Below are 17,171 nucleotides of genomic sequence, written 5' to 3' on the forward strand. Positions count from 1 at the left end.
CTTTTAGAAAGCCAAAAATGTTGGTACCTGCGTATGCATATGTATATGTACATGTATGCGTGTGTGTGTGTGTGTGTGTGTCTAAAATTGCAAACTCCCGGCCTGTCTTGATGAGTGCTTATAAAATTCTACACAGATTAGGTAACTAGGTTTGCATGGAAAGGTGCTACCCGCACGAGTGGGGGGAGGGGGGATGGGTGCAATAAGCTGTCATGTGGATGCCAAATGGATAGCTTAGACCTCATCCAATTTTGACAAAAAAACTTGGACAATATTGAGTGTTGTCCTTTCTATCAGTAGGTTAGGAATAAAGTTTTTGCCGAGAACAAGGTATAGAAGAAGGACAAAAACATCTTTTACAAGGAAGAACCCATAACCAGAATGTCGGAGAAGAAGCCTCTAATTACAATAGTTCAGATCTTCCTACTTGGCAGACCAAACAACAACACATAATGATCTTGTACAAGGGTGCAGATCATGCCTAAAGGATTAAAAAGTCAAGGACTAAAAGGCAAAGTATCTCCAAGAAGCCACAGGCAGACATTCCACCAACCCAACAATTGCATCTCTTTGCTCATCACATGTTAGATTTGGAGTTAAGACCAGTAGCAATCCTTTGACCCAGAGACTTATCTGCCTGCATCCAGTAAAATAGCCCATGTCAAAAAATAATCAAAACTTAATTATAACTCTCTTCTTCGCTGGGTCTAGAACAACCAACATACACCTTTTTGAGGTAGCATTCTTGAATACCCTTTGGACCTCCCACGCCGCTCGAGGGACCATGGCCAATATAACAAAGTAAGTGTTGTGCCCTAGGGAACAACACGGTGCAATAGTGCATTGCTCACGGTGCCATGTGCAAGTTTTTTTAAAGAAGTCGGGGATGGGTGGAAGCGAGGCCTCACATAATTTAGGGGAAACTAGTGACAAAAGCGTCTACCCTAGGAGCTTGGGTGCAATTGAAGTCTCTGTCGTCTCTTTCTTCTGTTCAATTGTATATACGTACTTTTCCTGCTTTGTTGTGGGGAGACGATTGAGGGTCCAAGAGGCCACGATTACCTACTCTCTTAGAGCAGAGCCCTTGAGAGACCCACATCGCTGAAAGTTATGGGCGTGACAACGACCAAGTACCTTAGGTCAGAGGCCCAGGTACTGTGGGACTTGCTTGTGCCTTCCCTTTGGAGTTTCCATGTGTGACTGTGTGTGGTGCACCTCTCTTGTGAATGAAAAGAAGAAGAGAATTGGAAAGAAACAAGACATGGCACACAGAGAACTCTGTAGTCTTTTCCACCATATTTTATCATGAAAGGTAAAGCATACAGTTACCAATAATTTAAAAAGCAAACACCTTCAGTTTTCACCTACCTGACTCCAGTAGGATATCCAAATGTTGCGGACCTCATGAGTCACCCGGTCATCAGAAAGAGCAGACATCCACTGGTCCACGAACCGTTGCTGCCTGTTACAAGGTGAAAATAAGGCTTTCAAGTTTCAACCATGGCACAAGCAAAATCACAATCAATTCCTGGCCCCAAGACCTGTCAGGAGCCCAAGACCTGTATCTTGCTCCCGGCTCCGCAAAGTTGTTTTCCTTCTTGATGATTGTCTGAAACCACACACATTCTGATTACCACTTTTCACTCCAAATCTACTTCATTAAAACAACGAATAGGCATTTTAAACACAGAGCTTTTGGAGAAGAGCACCAAACTTCTCTGCTGACCTCAACAAGTTACGACGAAATTTACAAACCTTTTCTCTGCACCCAGAGATTGTATGTGAAGGAATCGGTGTTTTCTCTGCATGGCGTACAAGATCGAATCGAGATGGAAAGTAATTGACCTGAAAAAACCTTTACATTTAATATATGCAGGAGTGAACAATATGACTGCCCCTACATAACCACATATAACTGAAAGCTTGCCTCTTCATCTCTGTGCATGAAGTTCATGAATCCTTCATGATGATTGTTGTGATGGCCACATTTTGGCGCATTGACTGGCAGCAAAAGATAATTGGGACCCAGCCTATGCCTCTGTGTATCAGCATAAGAAAAGATGCGAGTTTGTAAAAGCTTATCATCAGTGTAGTAGACGCCTGGCACGATAAGGGCCGGACAGAAAGCAAGCATCTCATTCTCTGCAAAGAAGTTGTCGATGTTCTTATTGAGCACCATACGGCCAACAGGCTGCAAAGGGAACATATCTTCCGGCCAAGTCTTGGTTACATCAAGCGGGTCGAACTCGTACTTGTCTTCATCAGCTGGGTCCATGGTCTGAATGAACAGTTTCCATTCGGGATAATTTCCAGCTGCGATAGAATCGTACAGATCCTTGGTAGCATGGCTATGGTTCGATCCACCCACAATGACCGCTTCCTCCCCTACCAAGCATTTCACGCCGCATGTCGGCTTCCAGTGGAACTTCACATAGGTGGCCTTTCCTGTCTTATTGACCAATGTAAATGTGTGTACACCAGAACCTTCCATGTGCCTGTAGTTTAATGGAATGCCCAGATCATCAAACAAGAATGTGAACATGTTAAGGCTCTCTGGGTGATGAGAGAAAAAGTCAAGGATTCGCCATTTCTCTTGAATGTGTGTCTTTGGGTTCGGCTTTAGGGCATGCACCATGTCCGGAAACTTAATGCCATCTCGGATGAAGAACACTGGGAAGTTGTTGCCAACCATGTCAAAATTTCCCTGCCACAAAATATCAGAAAGAAGAGTTAGGGGAATGTTACAATATGTATGTCCTTTGCGGCAACAACGTGCTAACAATCCATCAACAACATACCTCTCTTGTATAGAACTTAACAGCAAACCCCCGAGGATCCCTCAAGGTCTCTGGGCTTCCCCTCTCATGAATCACAGTTGAGAACCTCACGATAAGTGGAGTTTGTACACCAGGAGCGCGCAAAAAGTCCGCACAGGTTAAGTGTGTAATGTCATGGGTGACCTCAAAGAAGCCCTTCGCACTCGCACCCCTGGCATGAACAACACGCTCCGGGATCCTTTCACAATCGAACTGCGCGAGCTTCTCGACCAAATGGTAATCTTCCAAGAGGATGGGACCTGCATTGACAAAATTCAGATAGTTAGTTCACAAGCATTGAAAGGACTCATAATGAGGTTCTCACCCAAATCTAATCACCTCTAGCATCAACAGTCAAAGATGAGTTGTTGTTCCAAACAGGTGCACCAGAGTTGGTTGTGAAGAATGGGGAATTATAGGCACTTGATGGTCGGAACTGCAGAGACGTGATGAAAACACGAAGTCAACAACTAAGTTTCGCAAAGATGAAAAAAACAGTGCGAGATAAAAGCACCAGACGCTTCTTACCTTGTATGGGTCCATGATGAGCAGAGACTACCCGCGCCAATCTGCCAAAGTAAGACCTTTTCATTAGCAAAAAATAGAAAACAGAGAAAGACAAAATGCTAACATTAAAGCTCCATAAACAAGTTCTTTCAAGCAGAGATAAAAAAACAGATAAACATAAAATGGCTTAATCTACAGTTCCATCGTAATTAAGATATGCGAAGCAATCTCAGCTGCACAAATTTTCGCAGAACGGGCATCTCTGTGTCCATGGATCCCTAGAGAATATGCCAACACAAATATATTTCTGACACCAACAGAAGCGCTCTCTGAACACATAATATTAATGCTGTGCCAAATATTCATAAGTGTTTACAGTAAAATGCTCCACTTGCTATATCTGCATGCAGGGGCGGGGGTGGTGAAGCCCTATATAAGGTGATACAACTTTCTCTAATTCTCCCACTCCAGCATGTCCATCTTCAAGCTTGCTCCAGCTGCATGGGCTATGGCTTCTGACCATCCTGTTCAAGGTCCACTTCCAGAAACAAAAAAACATCGTAAGGCTGCTTTCAGAAAGCACGGGAGTGACACACATCAACGTCACAGCCAAAACAGGTTCTTCCCAGCCCATTCATGCTGTGCAGAGTGGAGACAATAAAAGCTGGTGAGTAAAGGGATCAGCCAATAGAAATGGAGCTTGTGGCTGATCTACTTGTCATCCTTACTCACCTGCCTTTTTCACTGGAAACGTAGGGTGGAACTACTGTTTCCAATGGGATTGAGCCCCCGGGTGTTGGGGTGGGGGGGGCTTGCAAAACAGAGTGCGACGCCTTTGACCAGTCTCTGCATGCCTTTGTGGAAGCACGTCCCTGCCTTTCTGCAGACAATTGCAATGCAAGCTATCTCCAAAGAAACACCCCATGTTGCCTGAAGAAAACCCATCACCCTGAGCTTGCATTGGTCGTCGCCGACAACCTTTGAAGTCGCACTCATGCTTATAGGCATACACTTCGTGCATAAATGTAGAATCATATCAGCAAGCTAAAACTTCTCTGCTGCCTGTAAGAAATTAACCTCTAAACTTCATTAAGAAGAGCTTGCGCATTTTTTGCCAAGATATACCTATCACTAGTAAGCTTGTGGTTACGCAGAGAGATTGACAAGCTCTCGAACTTCACTTTCATGCCAAGAATTGTAAAAGAATCCTCACATGAGCTGTGGTTAATTAAACACACCCTCCCCTTCCACCCAGAAAGTGCAAGTAACGATTCTTAATCAATGCTAATTAAACCATCAATAAGCCAGTAATTGAGATGCTAATCGGGATGCTAATCAGGCCATGATAAGTATGCTTAATTACCTGCAGACTTGCACTTGGGTAGCTGAAGTGTAGCCTCTCTGCGGCTTGTGAGCTGCAACGGGTGGAGCTCAAAATTCTTATTATAATTGATGAAGACGAACGAAACAGCGTAATTGTCAATTTTGGAAACTGCCCACGTGAAATTCGCGTCAGCAGAAACTTCGAAATGTCGAGAGAAGATTGACATTTTCATTTTCTGCAGGGATTGCTAGTCTCAGCGATGACACAATTTTTTGCACCCTTCATCGCAAGAATCTGCTTATATTTTTGGCCTGCATATAATTTCACCATAATAATTATTATAGCAAATTCCCAATATACCTCAAATTTCAAAAATTCGCAAGATAGTTTGTCATTAATTCTTAAAATGCCCTTCAAATTTTCCAAAATACCCCTGGTTTCGGATTGTAACTTTTCATAAAAAGACTGATTAATGTCTTTCAATACAAAATGTTAAAACCAGAATTTGAGTTAGTTATGTACGCTTTGGAGATGAATTGCTTTATTATTTTTAGACATAGTTGCCTTTTCTTGTCAGGTAATTTATGACAAATTACATTCTAAGCATTCAAAAATGGATCTCAATTGTCAAAAAGGAATAAAGATTAGAAAATCTTGAACGATCCAACCAAAATATATACAAGGGTATTTTGGAAATTTCCACAAATTAGAGGGGTATTTTGGTAATTTTCCCTATAACATACTAGTGGTCCAAGCCGGCCTACCGACCGGTTTGTTTCACTTTTCCTTTGGCAAGAAATCTCGAAAAGAAAGAGAGAGAGAGAGAGAGAGAGAGAGAGAGAGAGAGAGAGAGACTCTCAACTTGGAGTCTCTTCAAGTGAGAGTCCTTCCACCTCCTACGGAAGAAATAGGCGAGGAGGAGCACGAACACACACATACCACACTTAAGCACACTCAAATTAGTATGGTTCAACACTTTGATACATATTCCAAAACATGTTATACACACAGGCAAAACACTCATGTAAAGGCACACTATTTGGTGCTTTGTGACCGATGCTTTAAAGCATAAGGGTCAATATCGACCCCTATTCTTGTTTGTGTCCCCTCACCTTCTCTCACCTTTAAAACTCCCAAAGAGGTTGTAGTGCTTTTGAGATGTCCCTATGGCCTCACTCGATGTCTCTCACCTATGGCTTGTAAATGACATACACATGCATTGATCATAGTAATATTTAAGAGAGTCCAAAAATGAGAAAAGAAACTTGTATGTTGCATTATTATCATACCAAGCACCATTGTCACAAATCGACCATTTGACTCACTCATCCTTTTTGCGTAGTGCTTGTTGGGGTTATAGGAAGACTCCTACTACCATATTTCCATAAATACCACCATATTTCTATAAATACTCCAAAGATTTTAAAGGTTCTGGCAATTGATTTTGGGATGGTCAAAAGGTCCACCAGTGACCAAAGAGCCCATTGGAGATAAAAATATCAATTGTGTCCTATTATTATACACATTGCTACACACGGATGCGTGGAAGACCCTGCAAAATATCAAAAACTATACGTTGAAACACATAAAACAGACAAATTGGCATACCTCACAAATCTCATGAGCATATAATCGAATCATATGCGAATAGAGAGAGACAAAGAGTGAGAAAGAGAACGAGAGCACATGCAGATGCACCTCCTAGAGCGGAGTGCTACACCGGCACGGCGAGAGAGAAGAGAGTAGAGAAGAAAAGAAGTAAGCACCGGGTGCAATCTCCCCCCGTGCAAGAGTGAGCATTTTCCTCTTGCATGTATTTGTTTATAGATTCTTTGAATGCTCAAAGTGAATACATAGTGGCCGGCCGGACATAAATGGCCATAGCTCATAAGGAAAGCTTAAGTAATGAAATGTCCATAAATATGATATGCTTTCGCATAACCCTTAGCTTTTTCTACCTATCACCTGCAATAAATATATAATTTTCCATTTTCATTACATACCACTCCGTTAGAAACTCGGGGGGGTTCACCATTCAATACCCCCATATAACGTGCATTCTTGGGGTATTAAAAAAACCCCTCTTTTAACATGTCTGAATGAATAAAATGACCCCTTATTTTTCAAAATTGAATATAAAACCCCCTTATTTTAGTGTATCTCTATTAAATTGCCTAATTTTTTTGCATTTTAAAACCCCTCCAATCGAATTTACGCTATACATTAACATGATTATATAGTGCACCCCCCAAGGTTAGAAAGCAATTGTCCTCAGTTTTTGTGAAGATATGAATCTGCAAACCATACTTGCTAAAAAACAATGGTTAGTATTTTGTGTCAAAACTATCACATATTGAAAGAAAGATTTATAAACTTAAACAACATTGCTTATGCACCTACCATGATCCACATACTGCATATTCTAGTGTCCCACACCACTAGAATAAGCAGTATATCTCATACCTTGATGAATCACGGTATCATTGTTCACATTCATTGTTCGTCAAATCAATTCTCATAAATCTCAAGTCCAATCTCATGAAAAGGGTCGCGGCAGAAAATCATCATATACCTATTTCAAATCCAATTCCAAATCCAAGATATAAATTCGAATCCAAATCACTTTCATTATACACATGGGTAACAAAATCATACTAAAGACAGTGGTGGCCATCCATTGCAGCATGATTTTGTGCTTGGTGTTACCTCAAACGACGAATCTACACCAATAAGACGTGCTGTCTAAATCGGCAAGTTTGCACTAATGCTGTCTAGATCGACAGATCTGCATTTAGTATTATTTAAAATAGTGAATCTATAGTTTGTTGGTGTGCTGCCTAAATTGGTGAATCTGTATGGGTGCTGCCTAAACCAGTGGATCTGCACGTATAACTGGTGTTGCCTTAATCGGCGAATCTACACCAAGATGAGTATTTACACATTGTCTAAATTGGCGAATATGTGTGTACCTGACCAATGGATTAGACAAAGCATACAAATTATGAAACATTTACATGGTACCAAAATGAGTAAGTTGGAATGCTTAAGTATGTATCAAATGTTGACGATCATCTTAAATCAAGTGAGCTTATGTAAGTGGTTATATGACAAGTTATCTCAGTAGAGATTCCAATCAACATAAGTACACGCCATGACATTAGAAAGAATGGAGTTTGCAACTTATAACACAAGGTAAACAAGTATAAGAAGCTTTGTCTTCTAAAAGTGTTCGACGGCATTGTTGCTTGTTGCAAAGTTTCTTGGGTATAGAGTTGTGAAAATGTCTGCAATGAGAGTCACTTAAAAGAAATTAAATATAATAAGCATTAATTTACCAAGTTGATGTTAACCAAGGAGATTACAGTCTAAGAAGACGTTGGGAAGGATGGAAAGAAATTTGAAGATTTTAAGATAAGAAAGGAAGTAGAATAAGTAGTAGGGTGGTGTATTTTATATATATGGCATCTATATCTAGAGGTTCTCTGATAGAATTGTACCTAGCTTTATCTGCAAACGTGTTTCTCAAAGACGAGCACCAAAGATGATTTTTTGTTCGATTCAACAAAAATTTAATTGCACACTAAATACATCAACATTTTAAAATTTGGTAATGACAAAATTAGCGAAAAGTCACGCTTATTCGTGCTAAAAAGTAATAATAATGATAATAATAATAAAAGTAGTCAAATTTGAGTTATAAATATGGAGAGTTATTTGCAGGATAGGGGGAGGTAGTCAATAGAGATCAATATTGTGTGAAAGTTGCACAAAGGCCAAATAATATCTTTAAATGAAAAACTAATCATGTGCTTTTGTTTAAACGACTGTTAAGATAAAATTTTAAAACAAAATACATTCCTAGTATATGACCTTATATTCATAATGTTTTACCTTAACCATCTATAGAGGAGTATTGGAAACAGTAGCATGGATGTCATACAGAAGCAAATAAATGAAACTATATCAAGTAATATGAAACCACAATTTCACTACCATTATACCATATGATGGAACATTAAAGATAATCGTAGAGCAATCAAATTGAAAATTTAATTTTATTACATTACTACTAATGGATATAACGGTATATAAGTAAGCTAATGACTTGTGCAAATAGTAAGGGAGGGGAGGGGGGGGGGGGGGGGGGGGGGGGGGGGATTTTCTTGTTGTTAGTAATAACTACTTACATAATTGTATTCACATTCTAATGGTTGAGGTAGCAATCGGTTCTAGTGTAGGTAGTTAGAAGTGTATCTGGTCAGAGTCCTCATATGGTCATTACTGCTAGAATATTTAGGCCTGATACATCTTGAGAGGGAAGGTTTCGCCCTAGTATTATTCACTGTGTTTATGATCCAAGATATGAAAGGATTGTTTGTGGTTGTGAAGATTTCTTCCTCTTTCATATCCTTGCTAATGATCTCTATCATCTACTCTTCTATGCCCTACCAATGTGCGGCCATGGGGGGTCTGTGTAGATGGACTAGGTGGCATTATTATTGATTATTTTTTATGTTCCTCTCAAGGTTTCTATACTTCTAATGGACTGATCAAAGTGTTGTAGATTCTAGGGTCTAATGGATGCTAACTGCAACCTGCTTTTGATAACGACTTGTGGCTTTATAGACCATAGGTCAGAAGGCACATAAATATTGGACCCGCTGAGTCTTTAAAGATCATTTCAATGGGCACCCCATTCTTTTTTCAAGCTGTACAAATCTTATATATATGCTATTAAGTCTATTTGTACATGAGTATTATAATTTTAAAAGAAAGAAGAAGAAAAAAAGACCTATTACTAATGTTGGAGGAAGGTTTGGCTCATCTTAGCCTAAAGATTGTTGAAAATTTAGGAGAGAGGAGTTTCTTATGAGGCTCAAAGCTTAATCATCGGTGATGTAGAGAAGAATTTGTGAATGCTCTTGGAGAAGAAGGTATCTTTATTATCATCCAAGCGATGAGAATGATGTTGATGATAGTGATTCGGGTGCATATAATTGTACTGATCCCGAGGACTTTCTTTTGAGGATGATGCACCCATGTGCAGATTATTGTGAATACGTGCATATACCTGCTCTCCCCATAGTGTCCTACAATTATTTTACCCTTTTTTTTTACCATGTTTGATCAAGGCTTACTCTCCATTATAGTCATTTTATGACTCTTGCCTTAGGGTAGAGGTGCCAGTTTAGAGACGCCCGATGAGGGCTCATGTAACTAGTCTAAAAATCATCAAAAACTACATTTGGACACATGGGCTAGTAGGCCACTTGGCCCTCTACATATGGAAGTAAATTTGTGCCAAAACAGTGCCAGTTGGACCTTGCAATTCTCATTTTTTTAAAACTAGTGTAATAAAAGTTGGAGTGGGTGAGAGAACCATCCTGTCCCTTGGTATGTGTTTGCTGAGCACAGGAGAGTGAAATGGCAATTATCCGAGGAAACCACCTTGGGACTCAAAACTGAGCGTCAGTTTCCCCATGAGCCTCTTTTAATTCACCCAAGATTTAACACTTGTGCTTCAGTTGTGGTACGCTGGTGCTCATCACTGCTCGGCTGGGCACTACTTGTCACAATCTGCTCGTCACTGTGGGGCTCGAAAGAGCTTCTGCGTGCCGATGCCATCTTCTAGCCTAACTTCTATCTCGCCCCCTTCTCAATGCTCGTCTTGAAGGCTGTTGCGTTGCTATTTTGCACATCAGTCAAAGGAAGGAGGCTCCATTTTTTGCATGCTTAGAAGATGATGTTGAGACTGGTATGGTTTCAGCTGAGTTTGATGATGCACTGCCGGCTGCCCACTATTTTGGTGGTCTTCTAGAGCAACCAGTTAAATAACAGATCTTTGTGCTCCTATTCTGAGTATTTCTCCAAGGTTAGTGGATGACAGAAGCCAAAGCTTTTGTAGAAGTTCACTCCCTGCTTTCATGCAAGATCCAATGTGGCTTGCAACTTGAGTTCTGAGGAATTTCAAGATGCTGAGACAGTTATGCGATCACAGGAAATTGAGGACATCACTTGTAAAGTCTAACTTGCAGGCAATTCAAAATTGACCCTCACCTACTGATCGCCTGTCACATGCAGCAAGTTTCACATCCTCGCGATGGGCCTGTCTCCAAGGTTGCAGCTCATTGATGGTGGTGTCTAGTGTTACTGCCCTTATGTGCTTGATATGGCTTTGCATCCTCGATTGCACCACATTGAGAGGGATTACGGATTTGAAGCATCATTGAAAGAGGGGGGCTGCAAGCAAGAAGTCCAGGACAGGGAAGGAGGAGCTCCTTAGCGGCATAGCTGTGAGGGTTTGTGGGCTCTTTGTGGGCCATTTTGATGTGAATCCCCTTCACTTCTGCTCGTGTCCTTGTCAAAGCCACGACCAGGTCTTGCTGATGATGAAGCCTTGTAATGACCTGCTTGATACAACCACAAAAGCAAGCTCGGGGCAGCCACATAAGCAAGCAAGAGCTGCCGCAAATGCTCCAACCCCTTCCTCCACATCCTAGTTGTTCCATGTATACAAGATTATTAATGCCTTGCTTTCTAGCTCATCCTATTCGTTCAGACCGATGCACAAATGTTTTGGAGCCTTGATCTACTCTGGTATGTAGCAGCAACTTCAACAATTTCTGCACTTGTTAAGTACTTGACCATGCAGTAATTCTGACATTTGTTTTTTCTGCCCCAAGCCTCGTTTTTTTGCAGGTTTAGGGTGCTCTAGAAGCTATCACAATTCTCATTAACCATGTAACACCCATGGTCATGACACCGACGAAGTGAATGAGAATTCCTCACTCACTCAGCAATTGTACTCCCATGATGTTATTTGCATTAACTTTAAGATAAGTGTTTGACTGATTTAAAAAAACTATGACATTGTTGACATTGTATTCTTGTCTCTGAACAACACTTAAAAGAGTCTAGATTGGGAGATGACATTGCAAATCTTGTATGTGAAGGTACAAAAAGGCAAGGCTAGAGTAGCATTTAGCTTCAAAACTTCAAGAGATAGAAAACGACAAACTTGCTAGAGTAAGTTGCAGCTTCAAAACTTCAGGAGTTACAAAATGGCAGTACTACTGCCTGCTAGAGTAAGTTGTACCTTAAGTACTTAAAGTAAAACCACCAAAAAAACTATTAAGTAGATCTGCCTTGTAGTGCTTGTCGAAGTTCTATAGTCGAACTCGAAGTTTGACTAAAAACTACTGCTTGCTAGAGTAAGTTGTACCTTAAGTGCTTAAAGTAAAACCTCCAAAAAAACTATTAAGTAGATCTGCCTTGTAGTGCTTGTCGAAGTTTTTTAGTCGAACTCGAAGTTTGCAGCTTCAAAACTTCAGGAGTTACAAAATGGCTGTACTACTGCCTGCTAGAGTAAGTTGTACTTTAAGTACTTAAAGTAAAACCACCAGAAAAACTATTAAGTAGATCTGCCTTATAGTGTTTTGCGAAGTTTTCTAGTCGAACTAGCTTTGTGCTTGTTGTCGAGCGCTTCTGAGTTTTTCCATTCGTAGTGTCCTTCTGAGAGCATGGTAGGGTTGGTCTATGTGTAGCGGTCGAAGGAGTAAACCTTGTGTGGTCCCTTGCTCCCAAAGTACAACTCGCAATCTTTTTTCAAAAAGAGTTTGTTGTGCATCCCATGCCTTTTTGGACTCTTTAGCCTGAGCTGCATCCTCTTTCTGTTGTTTCCGTGTTGCCTTATCTACAAGAGTTTGCCTTTGCTTTTGCTCCTTCTCTACCTTTTTCTGCTCCTTTGCTTTCAATATCTCGTCTTTTCGTGCATTCTTGGCCTTCATAGTGTCGATGTACTGCGATGAAGTGAGTATGAGACTATTGGTGTAGTCAACGAAAGCCTCTCGAGGTGCTCTTTGAATTGAAGCTTCTCTCATTGGGACTTGCAAGAGGTTAATGATACAACCTTTCTCTATGGAATCCTTTTGGCTAGCTTTGTTATGCCCATTCTCATTGCTGTATCTCCTAATTTGATGGGTTGGCAACTGTTTTCCCTCTTTCGCATTGCTTGTCGTATCTTATACATGGTTTGGATAGTGTAGTGCAGTGGGTATGTTACCATTTGTTGCAGCTGCATCTTGCATGTGAAGCTCTGAACCTGTAATCTTCTTCTCGCATTAAATCCATGAAGCTAATTGTTTGAGAAGTCTCATGTGAATGATCCTCCGGGGTTGTAATGTGGCTAGTGTCGACTATGTACCCTTCTTGAATGTAATCATGTTGACCACCTCCATCGTGAGCACTGCCAAGATGTTCTTGGTTCGTCATGATGTTCAAAGCATGGACTGCTTCTTCTTCGATGTCTTCCCTTATTGGCGTATTTGGAACCTGAGACAAATTGTCCTCCTCGTTTGCCATTTCTCTCTCTGTACTAATGTAGATGCATGGCATGCCATCAAATTTGCAGGCTGTGTTGTCTAGAGGCCAGATTCCTGTTGTCCTGAAGCCTGCCTTGATGTTGTGCTCATTCAAAGATAGTTGTATTGCTTTTGATGCAATGGAAGCGAGCTCTCTCTTGATTGCTTGAGATGAAGTTGTCTAATGCTGCCAAGATTGTCTTTGTTTTTGGAAATTTACCTTCAAAGACTTAAAAACAGAGACATCCAATGGTTGCAATTTGTGTGAAGTGTGGTATGGTAAGGTAAGAATGTCGATGCCGGCATGATAGGCTTTGCTTACAGCCGCTAGTGACACGTGACTACCATGACCATCTAAAATGAGCAAATGTCAATTTTGCAATCCCACGCCTGACCTATGCATTTTCTGAAATGCTCAATCCAAGCTTGAAATAATTCTCCGGTCATCCATGCTTTCTTTTGCATTGCCATGGCTGCGCCTTCTTCACAGTCTTCGATGTAGTTGCCAATCATACGGCCGCCCTTGAATATGTAGAAAGAGGGAATGGCTTGTCCAGCTGCATTGACGCAACATAAGACAGTGAGCCACTCCCTTGAGTCACACGTGAGGCCATACACTGACCTCGTACCTTTCCTTGCGAGAATCTTCATTCCCCTATCTCGTGATCCTAGAAATCTTGTCTCATCTGTTACCATATACATGTGGTAGTGATGTGTGTGAACACACTAGGACCGCCGGGGCATTTTTTCCCTCTTTAGGAGGTTTTTTCCCCCGTGCATTGTATATACGCCCATCACTCTAGGGCTATCTATCTTTCCATTGCACACTAAGTAACACACTCTCTATTGTGTGCCTTGAGTTTCCTTCGTCTTCTTCAAGATTTGTGTGTTTCTCTTCAACCCTAATTCCAACAATTGGTATCAAAGCAGGTCACGCCCTCCCAGGCTTAGTCGCCAGTTGCTCCAGCACACGCCTGCTCAATTTCTCCGATTTGAGTGAGCTTTGGTGAGTGATCGCAGGTCGACAGAAATTTTGGGTGGGCTCAAAGAGCTTGGTCTGCTCAGAATTTTGATTTGGGCTCATTTCGGCCTTCGTTTCCACTACAGGCAGTACTGCATAGGCTATTTCGTCATTTTGTGCAGAATTTCTGTCAATGCCGTTTTCTGCATAACAGGTGCCTTATAGTCTTCTACAGTTCGTGCTATATAGCACAGGTTGTTCCCGCTCCGTTTCTCCTATTTTCGGGCAGTTTTCACATCAGGTGCAACATTTACCATGGCTGACAACAACAACACAGATGTGTTCAAGATGTTTGCTGCTGAGGACAGGTTGGATGGGGACAACTACCCTATGTGGGCTTATATGATGCAACATGTTCTTGTGTTAAAGGGTGTCTGGAACATTGTGCAGGGCATTGATGTACGTCCTGGTTCTGAGGATGTAGGCGATGTTGAGGATGTTGCAGGTCTTGCTGCAAGGATTGCAGCTGTTAGAGTTGTTTTGCCTACGGCAGAACAAGCTCGTTGGGATGTTAAGGATGCGCAGGCTCATGCATTGATTGCGTTGTCTGTGAAGCGCACCATTGTTCCTCACATTCGTTCAGCAAAATCTGCAAAACAGGCTTGGGATATTTTAGCAGGTCTTTATGCAAGCCGCAATGAGGCTAAAATTGCTTTGCTGCGTAAAGAGATGGAGTCGAAGATTATGCATGAGGAAGATGATATGGACACTTTCCTTGCTAGTGTCAAGGATATCAATGAGCAGCTTATTTCTGCAGGTGAAGTCATTTCAGATAGTTCCCTTGTGCAGACTGTTCTTGATGCCTTACCAGATTCCTACCAGACTTTTGCTAGTACTTGGAGACTGATGACCCAAGGAAATCTTGAAGTTGTCAAGTTTGATGCATTATGCACATTGCTGTTGCAAGAGTCACTTTCCAGAAAAAACAGGGCTAGGCAGCGTGCAGTTGAACAGGCTTTTATTGCTTCTCAAAGAAAGGGTGGTAACAGTAATGCAGCCACTTCTTATGGTTCTGCTGCGAGTGGCAATAATTCTGTTCCTAATGCTTCTGCTGGAAGCACTTCGTCTGGCAATTCTGGTGATAAGGGAAAAAAGAAGATGCGTTGCCATTATTGTAAAGCCAATGATCACTTGATCAAGTCGTGTCCTAAGTTGAAGGCCAAAGGGGCTAAGAAGAAAGAGGGTGGTTCCACTGCAAATGCTAGTTCCACTACAAATGCAGCCATTGTTGAGTCTTCTGTGAAAGGAGACTGTAATGCTGATGTTGATGCAGAATAGGCTTTTAGCGCAGAGTGCACTTACAGTCCTGTTGTCCATGATGCATGCTTGTCAATTGCTGCAGATTCACATGTGTGGTATTTTGACAGTGGTGCTACAAAGCACATTACCTCACATCGTGAATTGTTTACCTCTCTCGAGTCTGTCCCTCATGGAAATTCAGTCACTTGTGCCAACAACGCCTCCCAGTTCAGGGAGTTGGAAAGATTGTGCTCACTGCTGCTAATGGCAGTTCCTTCACACTTGTTGATGCACTTTATGTACCTGGGATCAAGAAGAATCTCTTGTCTGTATCCGCACTTGCTAGACTTGGACTTGTAGTCAAATTTGTGGATGACAGATGTACAGTTCATGATCTCAGTTTTGGTGATGAAATTCTTGCATCTGGGCTTATGTGTCGTGGGATGTATAAGCTCACTTTGTATGACAAGTGTGGACAAAATTTTGCAAATTTTGTTGCAGATTCAAGGGCTATTGCAGATGCAAAACTTTGGCATGCACGTTTTGGTCATCTGAATTTTGCCAGTTTGCTGCGTTTGCAGAAATCTGATATGGTTGCTTCTTTGCCGCCTCTTGAAGCACCTGTCAAACATGTTTGTGAAGGCTGTATTTTGGGTAAGATGCAGCGTTCTAAGTTTCCAAAGGATGGTTCAGTTCGGGCCACATGCAGGTTGCAGCTTGTGCATAGTGATGTTTGTGGGCCCATGCAAACTCCGTCCTTGGGCAATTACCTGTACTTCGTGACTTTCATTGATGATTACTCCAGGCATGCATGGGTATTTCCGCTTAAAGCGAAGTCCGAAGTTTTTATGTGCTTCAAACAATTTCTGGCTATGGTTGAAGATGTCTCGAAATGTACTATGGGCACCCTCCGTTCCGATCGAGGGGGGGAGTATATGTCTCATGAATTTAATGCATTTTTGGCTAGTCGTGGGATAAAACACCAATGTACAGTGCCTTATACACCTCAAAAAAATGGTGTTGTTGAGAGGAAAAACGAGTCACTGACGGAAATGGCTCGATGTATGGTCAAAAGTCAAGCTTTACCGCATTCTTTTTGGCTTGAGGCCATCATGTGTGCCACTTATGTACTTAACAGGTGTCCTACGAAAGCTTTGCAGTCTATTACTCCATATGAAGCATGGCATGATAGAAAGCATTCTATTGAGCACATGCGTGTTTTTGGCTGTTTGGCATATGCTTTGGTGCCACAAGTGCAGCGCAGAAAATTGGATGATAAGGCTGTCAAATGTATTTTTGTTGGTTATAGTGCTGGAAGCAAAGGTTATAGGTTGTATCATCCGCAAACAAAACATATTCTGGTTTCACGGGATATAGTGTTTGTGGAAGATTCTGTTCAGCCCTTGCTGTCATGTACCAGAGACAGTAATGTAAGCTCACAGGACATTTATGACACTTTGTTGCCTCTTTTCAGTGGTGGAAATACGAATGTAAGTTCCAATGAGGCAAATGTACAGCCTATGGGGGTTTCTGAAAATGTTTTAGATCCGCCTATTACTGATGCAGATGTACATGATGTACTTGATGAGGAAAGGGCTGAAAATGAGCAGGTTAGAGGTATGCCAAAATGGCTGGTGCACACTTTGCGTGACAGTAAATTGGATGCACCTTTGTCTAGTCGTACTCATTCAGGCTCTCTCCATGCATCTTATGCATCAGATTGTTATGCTTTGGCTGTGTCTAGCTTACATGATGTTGAAGAGCCTCTGACTTTTGATGAAGCACAAAATTCAGAAAATTGGATGGCTGCCATGCAATCAGAATATCATGCACTTATAGAAAATGACACATGGACTTTATGTGATTTTCCTCCTGGCAAAAAGGCCATTGGTACGAAGTGGGTT

General features: G+C 41.4%; 1 protein-coding gene and 1 pseudogene across 2 annotated transcripts; both read right to left on the reverse strand.

Annotated features, from left to right (window-relative positions):
- Nucleotides 1-264: 264 nt before the first annotated feature.
- Nucleotides 265-4,926, reverse strand: LOC147461164 (catalase isozyme 2-like). Of its 2 annotated transcripts, none has more exons than XM_086508791.1 (9): nucleotides 4,687-4,926; nucleotides 3,345-3,385; nucleotides 3,156-3,252; nucleotides 2,799-3,076; nucleotides 1,928-2,704; nucleotides 1,756-1,845; nucleotides 1,560-1,609; nucleotides 1,369-1,462; nucleotides 265-637 (listed from the first exon to the last, which is right to left on the reverse strand). In XM_086508791.1, exons 2-9 carry the CDS (start codon nucleotides 3,357-3,359, stop codon nucleotides 578-580), a joined length of 1,461 nt encoding a protein of 486 aa, XP_086364917.1. In that variant the 5' UTR covers nucleotides 3,360-3,385; nucleotides 4,687-4,926; the 3' UTR covers nucleotides 265-577. The 2 variants fall into 2 exon arrangements, with proteins under 2 accessions (XP_086364917.1, XP_086364916.1); XM_086508790.1 differs by having other exon boundaries at nucleotides 1,542-1,609; nucleotides 4,687-4,925.
- A 7,178-nt stretch (nucleotides 4,927-12,104) lies between these two features.
- Nucleotides 12,105-13,670, reverse strand: LOC147461165 (uncharacterized; annotated as a pseudogene).
- Between the last annotated feature and the right edge of the window lie 3,501 nt (nucleotides 13,671-17,171).

This window comes from Adiantum capillus-veneris, chromosome 3 (assembly GCF_014529385.1).
Source record: "Adiantum capillus-veneris isolate H3 chromosome 3, ASM1452938v2, whole genome shotgun sequence".
In the NCBI taxonomy this organism is placed as follows: Eukaryota; Viridiplantae; Streptophyta; class Polypodiopsida; order Polypodiales; family Pteridaceae; genus Adiantum; species Adiantum capillus-veneris.

Bases quoted from the DNA above. Each gene is read 5' to 3' on its own strand.
- LOC147461164 (XM_086508790.1), bottom strand. The intron at 1,610-1,755 runs GTTTGTAAATTT...GTGTGGTTTCAG, and splicing joins TCTCTGGGTGCAGAGAAAAG to ACAATCATCAAGAAGGAAAA. The intron at 638-1,368 runs GTAGGTGAAAAC...TACTGGATGCAG, and splicing joins GGATATCCTACTGGAGTCAG to GCAGATAAGTCTCTGGGTCA.